This window comes from Colius striatus, chromosome 1 (genome assembly GCF_028858725.1).
Source record: "Colius striatus isolate bColStr4 chromosome 1, bColStr4.1.hap1, whole genome shotgun sequence".
Classification (NCBI taxonomy): Eukaryota; Metazoa; Chordata; class Aves; order Coliiformes; family Coliidae; genus Colius; species Colius striatus.
Genome location: NC_084759.1, coordinates 141,856,649 through 141,873,184, shown reverse-complemented (window position 1 = coordinate 141,873,184; position 16,536 = coordinate 141,856,649). Strand labels below are relative to the sequence as shown.

The 16,536-nt window shown below is 43.2% G+C and overlaps 1 protein-coding gene across 1 annotated transcript in view; it reads right to left on the bottom strand.

Moving 5' to 3' along the window:
- Window positions 1-16,536, bottom strand: part of CACNA2D4 (calcium voltage-gated channel auxiliary subunit alpha2delta 4) — a 130,769-nt gene that overhangs the window by 83,767 nt on the left and 30,466 nt on the right. The window contains exons 11-19 of the mRNA XM_062009956.1: window positions 15,704-15,817; window positions 14,548-14,626; window positions 12,112-12,245; window positions 10,396-10,413; window positions 9,044-9,121; window positions 7,803-7,883; window positions 5,300-5,374; window positions 3,778-3,864; window positions 212-283 (exon numbers count right to left, since the gene is read on the bottom strand). Of these exons, the coding sequence (XP_061865940.1) occupies window positions 212-283; window positions 3,778-3,864; window positions 5,300-5,374; window positions 7,803-7,883; window positions 9,044-9,121; window positions 10,396-10,413; window positions 12,112-12,245; window positions 14,548-14,626; window positions 15,704-15,817 (738 nt within the window). The remainder of the gene's footprint in view (window positions 1-211; window positions 284-3,777; window positions 3,865-5,299; window positions 5,375-7,802; window positions 7,884-9,043; window positions 9,122-10,395; window positions 10,414-12,111; window positions 12,246-14,547; window positions 14,627-15,703; window positions 15,818-16,536) is intronic.

Genomic DNA, 16,536 nt, shown 5'->3' with positions numbered 1-16,536 from the left:
CCTTTTTAAGAGCAGAATGTTGGTAGGTATAAAGAGAGCACTTCTAACGATGCTGTATTTTATGTCTTTAGCACATGTTATATATGTGGTGAAACAATAAAACCCTTACACTCAGAAATGCTGAGCATTAAAACCACATCCTTCGTGGTTCTTCAGCATCCATTTCCCATCCCCTCTTTTGTATGACCTGAACAGAAGGATAATGTCTTACCCCTTTATCCACAGGGACCTTCACGTCCATAGAGAGGTAACCTGTTTCCCCATTGATCATGGCAGTTCTCAGCTGCAGAGGTGAACAAGATTTGTATTAGTGTCTCCAAGCAAGGCAAGAATTAATAGAGCTGCTTGTCATTAATGTACAGGGGCTGGCAGAAAAAATTAAAAAGTGACTGTAGGGTTTTTTCCTTCCCACAGATCTTTCTTGCTTCTTTTAAATGGAAAACTTGTTCTTAGTGGTCAGGATCTTTGTTCAATTGGACTGATAAGCGACACAGAATAATAATGGCTTATGCTGAAAGCTTGATGATACATCTTTTTAGCAAAAGGAAAGGATCTGGAAGCTATAAAGTTGCCAGTCTAAGTTTCAGACTTCACCATTTGGCAAGCATAAAGTCATTAGCACAGTGCTTTGAGAGCCTGGAAGAGGAGACATCTGAGAAACCCACTAACTCCCTCAGACCGATTCCAAAACTCTTGGACATTTTTAAAACTAATTTATAAATTATAGGCTGTATTGGACACCACTTCTGAGGTGCAGCAAAGCAGCTGTTTAACACAGCAAAGCAGGACTGTATGATAGCAAGGCAAGCAATGAGAAGACCACTTTGTTCAGTCCAGGTTCTGAAGGCAAAATGGAATTTTCACAGTCCCTCCCAGCCTCTTGCAAGAAAGAGCCAGGGAATTTTTCCACAAGTGCAGGGGCTTTGACTTTACGTCCAGCCTGCCAGAGCATATCAGCCTATTGCTTTACCCTGGATGGAAAAAAAGGTGGGAAGTAACTTAATTCATTGACACAAATTGCTTCCTTACTTCCAGAAACAGGCCTCCATTCAGGTGCTGGCCAGTGTCAACTGCCTTGCTTTACAGGGCTATAGTTCTGTTTATTATGACTGTTTGCTGTGGGTTATTTACAGACCTAGAATATAAAGCTTGTGTTTCCCAAGGTCCGTGTCTTGGAAATCAAAACACTAACTAGTACTATTACTCTTTTTTTGGCTAAGAGCATTTGATCTCTTGCTAGAGCCATGGCATACTCCTGGTCTGACAGTCTGCAGCATTTTCTATGGGTTCTAGGTTCAGATGTTGGTGCTTCATTCGTATCTTCTTGAATGTCAGGCATCTGCCATTGCCTCATAAGGCACTGGAGAAGTAAATTGTATATCTGAGATCTCCTTAGCTGCAGCTAGTCTGCGGGCAGGGCACTTGTCCCATGCCCAGCTCCCAGGGGACAGTGGCTGTAGGTTGATTCCTCAATCCTGGCTTACTGTTTCTTCCTCAATAGCTTTTCCTGCATTGGGAAGTCAATTACAGTCATGGTGTCTGGGAGTCCTCATAATTCTCAGTCTTTTTTAGACAGGACACTTCTGGCATCAGCTGGCATCCTCTGAAAAACATGTCGCAGAGTTTGAGCAGAAGCATTTCCAACACCACAATCAGCAAACTCTTCTGCTCCAGAGCAGTGAGTCTGTGCTGTCTCCACTGGTAATGAGTTCTGCTGACTCCTTTCCCCTGTCTGCCTGTGTGGTTTCAAACCAGCACAGAAGTGCAGTTTACCTGTGGGGCATCCCAACATCTATGTGTTTTGCTGTTCAGTTTCAACATCTTTGCAGACTAATTTCTTCTGTGGTTCTGTCAAGGCTGAAGAAAATCAGTTTGGGTGAAAGCTCCTCGATTGCTAGGGAGGATCTCTTGAACTCTCGATCTTCCCCTTTTACCCCTCCCACTAAGAATATCCTTGCATTGCTTTATAAGCAAGCCCAAACTTCCTTACTGCCTAGCTAGATAGTATTATTGTGTGTCAATTGGTATTTTTCAAACAGTGCCATCTTCCATCCCCTAGATTTCTTTTTAGCAGCTGTCTGTATTGCGCATCATTAGCACTTGGGCATATTTTTTCAGTCTGAATTTGCTACTTATCAGTGCTGAGATTATACTGTAAATGATGTTGAGTCTGTCATTGATCTAATACCATAGCTGTAAATCTGAATGTTGAAATGTTGGCAGCTTTCTGCTGCAGTGGGTGTATTTCGAGTCTCTAGACTTGCTGAAATCACACTGCAGATATCGTTAGCGTCACTGAATGTCTCTGTACCCTCCGTGACTGCAACTTTTTTGTCTTCGGGAAGATGCAGCAGATTAGCAAAAAGTGGCTTTGTTTTTCATGTCTGTTTTGACTTTTTTTTTTCCCCCTCACTGGACAGTTTTGGTCTGATTGCCTATGGACATAAACTTTACACTTTGCATCATAGTTTATTTAGGTGTCAATGTTATTTTGTCAGACAGGAACCTGCTAGCTATATAAATATGACAGCAATGAAAAGTCCTCTCATAATTTCCATGATGTTTTTTTAATAGCAAACTGGATTGAGCAGCAGCTTAAAAAATGGCCCCAGTGAGACAGAAAGATTACGATGTGAACAGAGCTCCTAGAAGATGTCAGTGAACCCACACAAAGCCTTTAGCAACCTGCATCTTGGTGCTTCCACTGCATGTAAAGCCTCTTATTTTTGTCTTGCTTTCCATGTTTCATACCCAGTTCTGCTCTGCTATCTTTCTCAATCTGCCATTCTTCCACTCCCCAAGTTCCTTTGATGTGGCCCTTTGTACGTGGCCTGTGCTGATGGCAGAAGCTGCTTTGATCTTCTTGCTGGGCAGTTTGTCCTACATGTATGTCTATAGCATTTTTTCTCAGCAGTCTCCCCTGTAATCCTGAAGCACGTCTCACAACTAATTTTATGTTATTGCAAATTCAGTTCTTATCTTAGTAACTTAAATATCTATTCTCTCCTAATTCTTCTCAGTAAAAGAAAACCAGCTACAGAGGAAGGTCTCTACATTCATTCTCCTTGTATCTGAGTTCCTAGTTGTGCAACATGACAATGTGCAGCTGTTAAGGTGCATGTTATTTGTTGTTCACCATTTTGTAGTAATTTTGCTCAAAAAATAGTAGGAAAGATATTTTCTAATCTTTTTCTCTGTGGTCAGCTATTTCTTTCAGTGCCTCCACATCTGAGTAATAATGTGGTTTCTGGAGATTTGTTTTTCTCAAGTGTCTAAGTCCTTTATTCTCTTTATCCATTATTAATAGTGGCTGCAGGCTTTAGTCCTTTTTTGAATGTATTTTCTTCCTTGTTGCAGATCTCATTAGTTGTGTGGCTTCAACTATATCTCACATACTGCAGGTATGAGTAATATCTTGGGACATCACCATACTGCTAAGCTATCTTGGATTTGTATTGAGGTAGCATTTAAGCTATGTACACACAGACTGGCTCCCTGGAGCAACTTCCAAAATCCTTCCTTCCACCTGCTAATGCTTTCCCTCCCTGTTCCACGGAAAGAAAAACTCATACTAGGAAGGAAGACAAGTATTTTAAGGGGAACATTATCCTTATCCTCTTGTAGATCACCAGCTTCCCTTAGTCAGGGCCCATAAGATATAAAAAACCCCTCAGGAGTGCCTGCTGCCCACTGCTCCCCCGCCCCTTCCATACAGACACAGAATGTAATAGAAAGGAGGAACTACAAACCCAGCTAAATTCACTTTCTGATACTCACTATTTCATCCTGATCTTCCCATTCCACTTCTGAGAGGTCTACGCTGTTGTAGTTTGGCTTAGGCTTCAGTTTCTTTCCTTCTTTATACTGGTGTTTATTTAAAAAAGAAAAAAATGAAAAAACAAGGAAAATACCCAAGTAAATGACTAAATAACTTCCTAAACTAATACTCTAAGAATTGGTATGAAATTTGAAAAATAGGGGTGTCTCATTTACTCTCTGACTAGGGAGGCAGCGTTTGGGTGCAAGTGCCTTCTTTGTCCCAGGCCATGGATTTCTTTATGTGAGCAGTGTAGGGCCAAGAGAGGCCAAGCGGGAGAGGCTGATCTGGAAGCAAGGTACAGGCAGGAACACATGTAAACTTTCAGGTAATGGCTACAATCTCCTTTCTGAGAATATTCTTCTAAATAGATCAGTACAATATAGGTGCCTCCAGGAAATCAGATTTTTTCCCACAGCTAAGTGTGTGATTCCATTAACACTATAACACCAGCAGGAGATCTTTTTTGATAGGAATTAGACTTTGGCTCCGCTGACAGAAAGTTAGGCTTTACAGCTCAGGATAACTGATGCAAGAGAGCCATTTCCCTGTAATCTTCCCAGTGAAGGGAAAGATGGGAAGCAGACTAAGAGAGGTTAATTTCAGGTGGAGGATAAAGGAGTGTCCTTGCCTGGCTTTGCCTTACCCCATCCTGGAAACACAACGTATTCCTTCTCTTCAGGTACTGAACCAACTGCCCATGCCTGTGGTGTCCCTGTGCAAAGCTGCCTTTTTGAAGACAGCTGCTGTGGAGACCTGTGATGGCACCTTCTCATGCCAGCAACCACACTAATACTTACAGCTGCACACAGGTGGATTTGTGCTGATGGGCATGTGTATCAAATATAAAATCATTGCATGCCTGGATATCTGAGTAACAAAGCCAGCTGAATATTTGCAGACAGATTTGTGGTCTAGAGATCGAGGTGGCAACATGAGGGAGAAACGTTGTCCTTCAAGTCCCGGGTGGCAGCAGCCTACCGCTCTCTGCGTTGTCTCTGGCTTACTATGGTACTGAGATTTGTGCTACTGGACCCTGCTAGCCTCAGAATTCCAAAATGTCCAGCAGCACAGCTGCTCAGTAGCTATTGCTGGGGTGCCACTCACACTGAATCTCCTCACAGGAGAGATGCCCAAGTGAGGGGAGTTGTTTCTTCAGCCTGGCAGTGAAACCTTGAGAGGATGCAGGTGATACACGAGCACTCACAGTAGACTATGTGCATGAAAATACAGCCCTCATATACACTCTCATTAAGAACAGACAGGCAGGGTGCCTGTATATATATGCATCCCACACATATATGTGTGCATATATACATCTACATACGTGGAATTGATTTCTCTGGCCCTCATGGTCCTGAGTGACTATATATTAGAGCCTAGTAGCCTTCACAGTTTAATAAAATACAGGAAATCAGGAGTGTCCCTGAAAGACACCATTTCTGAGTAAGCAAATGTTCTTAAATTCACAGCTATACATACCAAAGGACGGAGGTCTGGATGTGAAAGGATGTAGCCATTGTTGGTGTTCAGAAAGGCGTACCCATGGACACCCAGCTTGAGAAAGAGGCATTAGAATAATTAGTGCTTTAGCTAGAAACACTGCTGTGTAATGGGTGCCACTGATACCCTGGCACCACCCATATTTGGCAATATTTTTCTTTCAAAGGTAAGGATCAGCAGAAAACAGGGTCCATCCCCAACCATTTATCTCTAGATCCCTGGCCTCTCTGTCTCAGCAGGGTGACTATGCTTGGAAAGCACAAAAGGACAGGCAGGTAGTTGATTTTTGAACACATTCAGAAGAAGATGCCCTCCTGGAGTCTGATCATCCTCGTGGACAGTTACCACTCAGAGGCAGAATAAGCTTTCCCCAGTGAGCACAGCAGTGCTGCACAGAAAACAGGCAGCAATGGGGAATTTGGTGAACGGTTCAGAAACAGTGGTGACACCCCTGTCTGCTCATCGCTACATATGCACAACAGGGAATGAACAAGTGAGCTTGAATCTCACAAATGGCTTCCCTGGAAACCCCACCAGTCTTCAGAGGAGCTCTGCATTATGTTTCAGTGTTGGCAAGATCAGATCCAGCCTAGGCCAACTGTACAAGCTTTTTAACGGAGTAGCATAATCTAACAGGAGCAGACATTGGCTGACCTGATGTGCAAGAGATTTCCTAGAGAGCAATTACTCAGATCAAGTCCAAATATAATACAAATTCCAGCTAAACCCTGAGCTGCTGAAAACTTGCAGATATCCTGTGCTTGCCAAAACAAGAGGTCTCTCAAGGAAAACAAGAATGGCTAAGGTTTCTACCTTCAAAAAAAGGTTGCAATTTTATATTTCTATAGAGACAATCCTGGAAGGATAATAGCAGAGAAGTGGAGAGGTAAGTAATTTACAATCCATTTGTGCCATTTTGGAGGGAATGAATTTTGTATTTCACACATCCCAGATCAAAACTGGATTCTTTCTATGTGAATCAGTTTGGGTTACTTTTTTATAAAGCACACCAAGTTTAGCCCAGCTTGGCAAGAATGAAACCGAGACATTGGATCAGGACTACAGTAAAATCTCTTGTTGGACTATTAAAGCTGAAATTTCCCAGGCCAGAAAGCATGATCAGAAATGTACTAGCTCTCAACTGCTGTAGCTCTGGAACTGATCCTTTGTAACCCATGTGCCAGGAAATTTAAGATGGAGATATTAGGTTTCCAAACTGGTCTGGAGTTGGAAGAACTTCTGGGAAGATGTGTCCTGCCTCTGATGTAAAGAAATCCTTCAAATAATTTTCCCTCCTTCCCAGGCACTGCTTGAAGGAAAGAACAGTGTCCCTCCTTGGCCCAGAAGAAATGTTGTGACACATGGCCCTTGAGTGACATGGAGGGGGGCAGAAGATAAAAAGGTATTAGTCTTCCAGAGAAAATAAAGCATGTACAAAAATGGAAGCCTGTAGACAAGGCTCCCCCAGACACAAACCATCTAGCTTTTGCACGCTGAGTGCATATACCCCAGTGCTCATAGATCCTGGGTTCCCTGAAGGATCATTTCCTGCAGCTGCATCTGACTGGTCTGCCTTGCATCCATGTCTGGAAGTGCCATACAAATCCATAGCTTCTGACAGCTCTTTCAGTCTCATGAGTCTTCAGCAATGAGATTTTGGACAACTGCCTAACTGGTAGTAGTGGTGTGATAGCTATTTAAGAGAAACTGAAAACTTGATGGCTCAAATTTCCTGATTTCATAGTGATCCTCAGATGTCCTTTCCTGTCTCCTGGTGTGCAGAGTGATTGAATAAAAGGTCATGGCACAGAATTTACAGCAGAAACCAAACTAAAAGTGTATCTCTGGGGACAGTTCCTATGGATTAATGTATTATATTGAACATAGAGCTAATGGAAAGTTGTGGGACTAACAATCCTGGAGAGCAAATAATCTCTCTAGGTACAGCACAAGTGAGATCCAACTTCCTATACACTGTCCTGCCAAGAAATCTTCATGCTGATCTGGAGAAAAGAACCTCTAGGCATGACAGAAAAGTTGTCTCTCCATAGTCCATTCAGCCCTCATTTTTTCTGCTAAGAACATTGGCAGTGAAACTGTTTTATTTTTTGACAGTGGTCACAGCAGCTTTTGTCCACAGGGAACTAGATATAAACAATTATTTCATCTGAGGTAGGCTGTAGGATCCGTATCATTTCTGAGGAATCTAGGTTGGTGACCATCAAGATACAAAGGCTCCATGATCCACTGCCAATCTGCTGGATCATCCTGTTGTTCTTTTTCTGAAGTAGCTTAAGAGCTTCTAGCAATGAATAATTTACCATGTACTATATAGAAACCACACTCACCACATCCAGCATCTCTTTCTTTACTCTCATAGTTCTTCCTACAGGCAGAGGAATGATTTTTCAGTCATGCCCATGGAGGAACAACTGGTGACTTTGTGGGTGCAAGATAACTAATTGCAATATCTCAGTCTTACCTTATACCGTGGAGCAAGTTTTAACAACTCCCTCAGTGGTACATCAGAGCCCACCACACCTAGCAGAATGCCATGAGATCGCTTAAAAACAAAGGAGAATCCATCGTCAGAAGCAAAATCTGGGTAGTTTTATACACGAACACACACAATTTCTTTCCTCATAGTCTCTCACGTATCCTCTCTGGGCTTCTGTGAATATGTTCATTCAAAACCAACTAACATACCTCAGAAAGACAAAAGAAGTTGTTCCAGTGTTTACAGAGAGGACTAGTTCTATGTAATAGTAATAGTCAGCAATTTTTACTATGATTCAGAAGTAACATAAAATCACTGAAAAACCTGCATTCAGTATATATAAGTAACATGGATTGATTGATAACTTGAGTCAACTAAACTGAATGTATCTGGGGAACATGATGGAAAAATGACATATAGGCTCCCACTGCAGCACTGTGCTAGTACAAGTGAAGACCAGCCTTAGGTGCTGAAGGCAGATACTTGTTCATAGGACCTAAGTGAAGAGTTTATCCCTTGTATAGCAACAGTAAAGTACCATCCACCATGTTAAAAGGAAGCTGAGAAACTGGAAATGGTACAGGAAAGAATGTCTAAAGTGGAAACGCCCTTATCAAAGACACCCAAATTGTTCAGAACCTTTTTATCTTATCAAAAGATAGACAAGTTTGACTTTATTGCAGTTAAGCAGATGCTTCCCAGGAGACGATACGAAAGGGTACAGGCTTTTTAATCTAGTAGAGAAAGTCATTATGACAGGAAAGTGAGGCCAGACAAATTGAAAGTGGGATTTAAACACCAGGAGAGTGAGAAGCCACAATGGAGAGCTTGAGGTTGGGTGCCTTGCTTCAATGACACTTTTGCCAAAGAGAGGTATTGGGCTCATGAAACACATTGTCTAAACGAAATGTAAAGTGTCTGAAACAAAATGGATGGAGGAGACATGGTAATGATTTCTTCTAGTGAATTAGGCTCGGTTTGAAAACAGAAGGGATAACCCAGGGAGAAATGTCAGCTTTAAGAGGGATTTTGAAGTAGACTCCAGAGAAAATGACAGACTGTCATTTTGTCAGATAAATTATCAGCCACACATCTTGCCAGAGGTCTACCACAGTCTCTAATGGCCAGCTCTTCTTTTGGACACCCATTGGCTTCAAAAGCCCACAGAGGTCCACTGCATCCTTCTCCCTCTGCTAAATGGAGAGTGAAGCCCACCTTGCACTCACCGTCTCGTTCTTTTTGCTGAAGACTGGCATAGCCACGGTTGTCATGAGCAACAGACTTTGAGCCTGAGATGCAAAGAGCTGCCACAGAACAACGAGCCGTGTGTTAGCAAATGCAATGCTGCAGATAACCCAAACGAAAGGCACTGGAATTCCCAAGGACCCCAGATGTTGGTTACAATTAGCTACCTCCTTGCCTCCCACACCACTCTAAAAACAGATGGCAGCACTTTTCAGCACTCTGTATCCAAAAGGATGGTGGGATGGGTGCTTGTTCGTATGGGGTGATGAGGATGGGATGAAAGCCAGTGAAATGTGTTGAAGCAGGAGAAGTTAAAGAGCTGTTTTAATGGAGAGACGGGAACCCATAGAAGCGGTGGCACAGTTTATACCAGCCACAAGTTGGGAGTGTAGACATGAGCACTTATACAACAAGTGTAAAAACCACGAACAGAAGGAGCACAGAACAGAGAAAAGCAACAGCAATTCTGAACAAAATCACAAATGAGATATCACCTACATTGCAAACACATGAATATCACAAATGAGAAACACCACTGGTAAATATTTAAAAAGCACAAATACACACAGAGCCTGCTTACACATACTTGCTACTCAAGCATCTACACTTAGGAAAAACAGAGAAAATCATTGTCTAAACGGGTACAACAAGATGATCTATCTCTATAGGGGATAGAGGACATGAACATGTAATGGGGTAACAGATGCTTCCAGTTCTGCAGAAGACACATGTTCTAAAAACACACATGAAAGAAGAAAACCAGGCAAGACACATGCAAAGGAGGCTCACAAACATGCCTAGCTATTAAAACGACCTAATCCTTCAGTGCCAATAGCATCCCCCTTCCATCTCTTATTTGGTCAAGTAAGTAGCAAGGCAAGAAACAACCTCCTGTCTCCATTACTATACGTGCTGGAAGCCATAAGGGATCCAGTCAATAATCTATACAGTCGCTTGATGGAGATTTGAGCATGTTATCTTGAGTTACTGGTCCGGATCATTCCTTCTGGAGGCTTCCTATTCACAGCAACACTCATGCTAACACACATTGAGTAAACTTCCTCAGCACTTACCAGATATGTGGAAAAAGAGATTCAGTGAACTAAGCTACTGCACAACACAGACACCCCTACCAACTCTGAACCAACAGCACAGCTCTCCAGTACATCCAACATTTCCTCTGCTCTTCTTACCAGTGTAAGAAGGCTCCTTCAGTGCTGCAGCCCCCACCCCCTTCCAGATATACAGGCAAGCTGTGGCTGTGAGCACTAGCACTGACACACCAATTGCACAAGGCAAACAGCACGCTCACAGAACACAGGGGTGCAGTTACCTCCTCAGACTGTGGCAGCTAGTGAGAGACATGGATGAACAGGTGAATGAATACATGAATGTAGGAATGAATCAAAGATGGGAGAGGTTTTGGCACAGGAAGAGAATGGGAAGCCAAGCCAAGAGCAAGAAAAGAGATACAGAAAAAAAAAGTGCAGCAAACAATTCCCTGTGGTTGCCTTGGAAAGTGTGACACCATATATTGGTGCCAGGGGTAGCGTGCTTGCTCATAGAATAAACTTACTGGGTAGTTCATCATGTTTCTGGAGGTTTTGCTTAGCACACTCAAGTACCAAGTCCCCAGCTCTCACTTGGCACAACTCCTGAAGGAGAAGATGTCCCCATGTCACCTTCACAGACCAACTGTGTGCCATGGCTGTAGCAGCAGCACAGAGGATGAGGGCCAGTCACTTCCCACAAGAGTCTCCTGAGTATGAGCTTCTGTGCATCATGACAGTGCAAGCCTGGTTGCCTCAAAGGTATTTCTTGGGGTTTTTGTGGTCTTGACTCTGACCCCGGCCAGGTGTGGCCTGTACTTCCACATCTCATGCTACGAAGCTAAACTCAGTACCTCTAGTTTTACTCCATCTCAGAGAGTTCAGATTTCTCACTGTGGACCTTAAACCTGAAAACTGTGGGTTCTATGCAGTGATGTGGAAGATACCTTAAATCTGCTGCTAGTCAGACCAGAGATGGAATCCCACAACAGGATTGTGTATGGAAAGATTCTCAATGTTTCTAGAAGATGTTTCCCCTCAGGCAGTAGAAACATTCCTGGGACTTCAGATTTGTTTCTGAAAGAGGGAAATCTGACTTGTGGTCAGCTCTCACTGTCAGAGTTGTGCTGACACTACTCTTGGGTGGAGTTCAGTATAGGAAAAGAAAAGTTATCTCCTGGAACGCACAGAGAGCGCCAAAAGAAGAACTTTCTCTTTTGGCAATGTCTTCTATTTGGGGAAGTGCAGGGGAAGGCTCCTTCATTGATGGTCTACTCCTTCATCTTTCTCTTCTCTCCTTTGCGTTTCAAAGCTGCCTTGGTAACACAACACTGTAACAAATACCTGCTCATGGTCCAAACATCTGCCCAGAGGGCAAGGCCGAGACAAAGCATGAGGTGTTGGGAGTGTTCAGTCTCTGGTCTTTTGTGATATATTCTTTACCCATGGGACTGAGTATGGGGGCCACTGAGTTGAAGTTAGGTTTTTCTAAGCCAAGGAACAAGTGAGCCTGTTTCCTAATATGAGATCTGTACCTTTGAGTGGCAAGCAGCATGCAGCTACTGGGCTGGAGAAAAGAAATCTCTGTGACCTGTATCCTGAGCCATATATAATCTGTCCTGTGAATAATCCTTTAGAAGGTAACCTGCTTTCACAGAAGCACTACTTAAGTCACGTCATGCCTGTGTGATTAGTCTTGGGTTCCTGGGTCATTGCAGATTCAGACCCAAGTCTGCATACACATTTCAGCTCCAGGAGTGTGCAGAAAAGAAATATGGTCTGCCTCAGCAGAGCCAGAGACCATTAATTTATATAAATCAAAGAACTCCTGGTTTTATATAAATTTCAGGACTTTATTTAGATTCTAATACACATAAGATCTTTAGATGGGAAGCTGGGACAAGTTATACACCAAACACACTAGCTAAGTGTGACCTTTGTCAGTTTGGCCCATGACTCTTACTGTTGGCTGACTAAAGACTTGTGCTGCAGGTCCTTACCGCACTGTCCATGTAGGCTTCAGTCCAAATAATGTCATGGTCGTGGTTGATGACCATAGGACGGCTGAGCACGTGCAGGTATTCCATCACATTCTCCTGGACGTCCGCCAGCGTGGAGATCTGAGTGTAGTAGCCTTCATGGAGAGACAGAGGTGTGAGTCACTCTGCTAACACATCTTCTATACTTTTAAGAGTGTTCGTGCAAAGCTAGAAAATTGTATGTCAAAGATTGTCTCTACACCTTCTCTGGTCTTTACAAAAAGTACCTTGGCATGCTTTGTATTCACAAGCTTCTACAGCCACATGCTTCTGTGGAAACCTAGAGTTTCAAAGCACTGGCTCTGTTCTTCTCAAAATACTGGAGCAGTGCTCAAGACCAGAGTCTTGATATAACCAGAATCATGCCAAGTAGACATAAAATGTTGCTTTGGGCCTCAGACAAGAACATCCATACTAAGGTTGCCTTTGGTCCTGAATGTATGCAAACAAAGTATTCCCCTAGGCTATACCCACTTACCCTGCACAATTTTTTGTTAAGCCCAAACTCCTGATTTATCTGCCAGAATTTTTCCAGCGCTTTGCTCCACAGTCTGTGAGGCAAGTCTTTTTTTCTGGGGTGCCCAGTGACAGGACAAGGGGTAACGGGCACAAGTTGGAACACAAGAAGTTCCACTTGAACATGAGGAAAAGCTTATTTATTGTGAGGGTGAGGGAGCCCTGGCACAGGCTGCCCAGGGAGGGTGTGAAGTCTCCTTCTCTGGAGGTTTTCAAACCCACCTGGATGTGTTTCTGTGTGACCTGATCTAGGCGGACCTGCTTTAGCAGGGGATTGGAGTGGGTTGTCTCTAGAGGTGCCTTCCAACCCTTACTATTATGTGATTCTGTGACTACTTCCATCCATTCATCGGAAGCAGAACATAAAGGTGCAAATTATCAATTTCCAGAGCTTTGTCTCTGCAGACAGACCCATGAGCCTAACACTACAAGGAGTGCAGGGGAAGACTATTTTAAGTCATCAAAATGTCCTCAAAACCAGCTGCTTAGCTGGTTAGAAACACTAACGCAATGTAATGTCACAAGGACTCTTGTCCTGCTTCTCACACAGAATTGATTGGTCATACTTGGTGTAGGATATGATGTGTCAAATAGGCAGAAAACTTTTGGTGTCACCAGGGAAACATTGCCAGGTGGAAGGGCTCGTGATCTAATAAACTTTGTGATGTGGAAACAGATTTAACGTGCTGGAGAACAAGGACTACAAGAGCTATACAACGTGTTGAAACAGAACAACCAAAATTGGTGAGCCTTCTGCAGAGCTCAAGTCTGGTAAAGTGAGAATTCAAGTGCAAAGAGCATATTTTTGTTCTCTGTTCAGTTATTCAGGAGAATCCATTCTCACATTTTACGGTGAACCAACAGCACTGTGAACTCCCTGTCACTAATCTTATGGTCGAACATGCAATCTGAAACCCAGGTTTTTGTTTCATCTAGCAAAACCTAAAAATGTTACATGTGATTCATAGTGCTAATAGATGAATGTTTGAGCCTTGAACCAGCCTTTGAGCCAGCTCACAGATATTCTGCAGAATAGTGCCTCTTGGCTGACGATTATTCAGTTGCAAATGCTCCCACGGATTTCAGAGCCTGCTGGAGCCACTGCTCAGACAGGAAAAGAGTCGATATACCTAGTTAGTCAGCCCCCAGCTTCAGTCTTCCCTTCCTTTCCCTATGTAAGCAGGATACTGATGTAGCAAGCGTTGCTGACTTGTCACCAGGCACCTTGTAGCCAAATTATGTCGTAACAGGGAAGGTATTTTTTTCCTCTCTTCCTTTACCCTTGCAGATTCTGATAGGGCCAACTGGACTTTTTAACTGGCCCCAAATGCATAGACATGTAGAGATGGCTTGCCTACTCTGAATGGATTTTCTCATTCATGTCAGTTAGAGAAAATACTGGTTTTGGGGGTGGGATTATTTTGGGTACCTCAGTGAAACACACAAAGAATTTAACAAAGATATACAAATTAATCTGCAGACTTTGTAAAAAATACTGTAAAATCTTTAAGGAAGAGATGCTGGGTTTACAGATGTCAGGCTTTTTGACGGAGTTTTAGACAGATTGTCAAAAGCCAGCAACAGGGACACAATAAGCACAGGGACTTAGGTGGACTACAGCCAGCATGAATCTCAGTCATAGTGTCCCTTGGCACTGTGACAGGAAAATGTGGTGGCTCAGCATGGAGGACTTGTGTTAGCTGGACACAGGCACAGTTCATGTGGACTGGCAAGGTCTGCTTTTTCCTTAGGTTGTCTTCCAACTAAGGGCTCACGGGCCTCAACTGTAGTGGGTAAGCCTTAGAGGGGTCCAGGGCCCCGTGGCTGCAGTCTACATGTGATGTGGATGATGGGGGAGACAGAACCATTCCCATAAAGCACCTTTGTTGTTACAGGCGATCCATTTCACGTTGGGGGCAAATGTAACCTCTCGTCCAATGAGGTAAGTGAAAACCCGGACCTGGGAACAGAACAAACAAAAAGATAGAAGAATTAAGCTGGAATGTGCTACCAAATCCAAATGGGTGAGGTTTGGCAGCCTGTTATACACTGGTGTGAATGCCTGTTTGTGGTGCACAGCAGTAGCTCTACCGTCACATGGAGGCAGAAGTCTCTTGCTCCATTTGCTTCCATATTTTATGGGCTGGGACTTAATTTCCTATTACAATAAGCCCAAAAAGCCAAGTAGCACCCGAGATCATCTGAATAACAAGGCAGAAGTGCAAATTCTGTTTGATTTTATGATAGCAGCTCTGCCAGGCACTCAGCAACCACATGCAGAGAGGTTTATAGCTCGCAGGAATCCTTTACCAAGGGGGACAGCTGACTGCATGAATCATTTACAGAAAGCTTCACCATTTCTTTCGTGTTTGACCAACAACAAAAGAGCCAATCCTGAAATAAACTGCTCTAACAACCCCAAGTTCTGGTCTCTCAGTAGACTGCTTCTCTCCCTTTGTGCATTGCTGCTAGCTGGGATGAGGTAAACAAATAAATCAGGAGGGTTTAGGATCAGAAGTGGTCTATTCCACTTTCACGGTTTGCTCTGCTACTACAAGCCTGTAATCAAAGTAAACAGGGCTGGAAAGCACCTAGGGAGCTTGTCTGGGCTTCTCCTTCCCACCATAAGAACTGGTAATAGCCAAACCTTTCCCAAATAGGATCAATTATAAACAGTCCTGGGTGAGATTCAAATTCTTTGCAAAAGAATTTTTTTAATATTTGAAAATACTCACCTCGGTTTTACTCATCTTACTAGGAGAATGTTTTGATTGTCCACACCTTTAGAAAACAACGTGTATGAAAAAGAAATAATCTTCACTGACTTACAGATATCCATTTGTGATCCCACCACCTCTAAAGTCACCACAGGCTCCCACCTGACTGCTTGTTTTGTGTTTACAGCTGGATGCATGTGTTTATTGGAGGAATGTGAATGCTCATCGCTGCCTGACAATCTTGGTCACACTCTTGTATTCCCACCATAGCAGGATAGCACCTTTCCTTGCTCTTTCTATTTATCACCTCCCAGACAAACCTTCCGATCTGGCCAATTGTATTTTTCAAACACAGCTTCGTAATCCTCCACTGCTCCGTCTGTGATCAGCATGATAGCTTGGTTACACAAGCCTCCTTGACCAGCATCTCTGAACTACAAAGAGAGAAAAAGAGCACCAGTTAGCCTGACACAGGCTGTTTCTGTGCAATTGCAGTGTGTTTATTCACAGTGGGCCAGATCCAGCCTTCCTCTTGTAAACTTCACACTCTGCTCAGAAAGAGCTCTGCTTAAATAAGGACTGTGCTTATATGCTGCATATGATTTTTTTTTTTTTAAATTTATAGAGCCCTGCTTAGCACATGTACACACAGGAAGCTTTACAGAAATAAAATAATAAGGAGAAAATAAGTGCAGTGGAGGAAGGGTGCGATTCCCTGCTGCCTCAACATCTTGCACAGTCGCATTTGTTTATGCAAAATGAATCCAGGCTGGCCATAAACAGTGCAATTCTGATTTGACAGCAGTAACTGTCACTTTTATGGCAGAAGATGTGAGAGGAGGGGGAAATCAGACTCATTATTTCAGCATAAATCCATCAATCTGCCAAAAAATAGAGGAGAAAGGCAGAAGCACATGAAAAAAGAAGGCTACTGCCATCAGCTGAAATAGGTTGTGAATGTGCTAGATAGAGAGGACATGCACTGTAATGGCAGGTGACCTGTTATCTGTGTATAAGTGACATTCAAGGTAGAGTGGAAGCATGCTGGGACTCTGGAACAAATGTTGATGTGTTCCCAAGGACACATGGAGAGGTATTAAATAGGTGTGCTCTTACAGGTGGGCCAGAATCTGCCAGTTCAGCCCATCCTTTG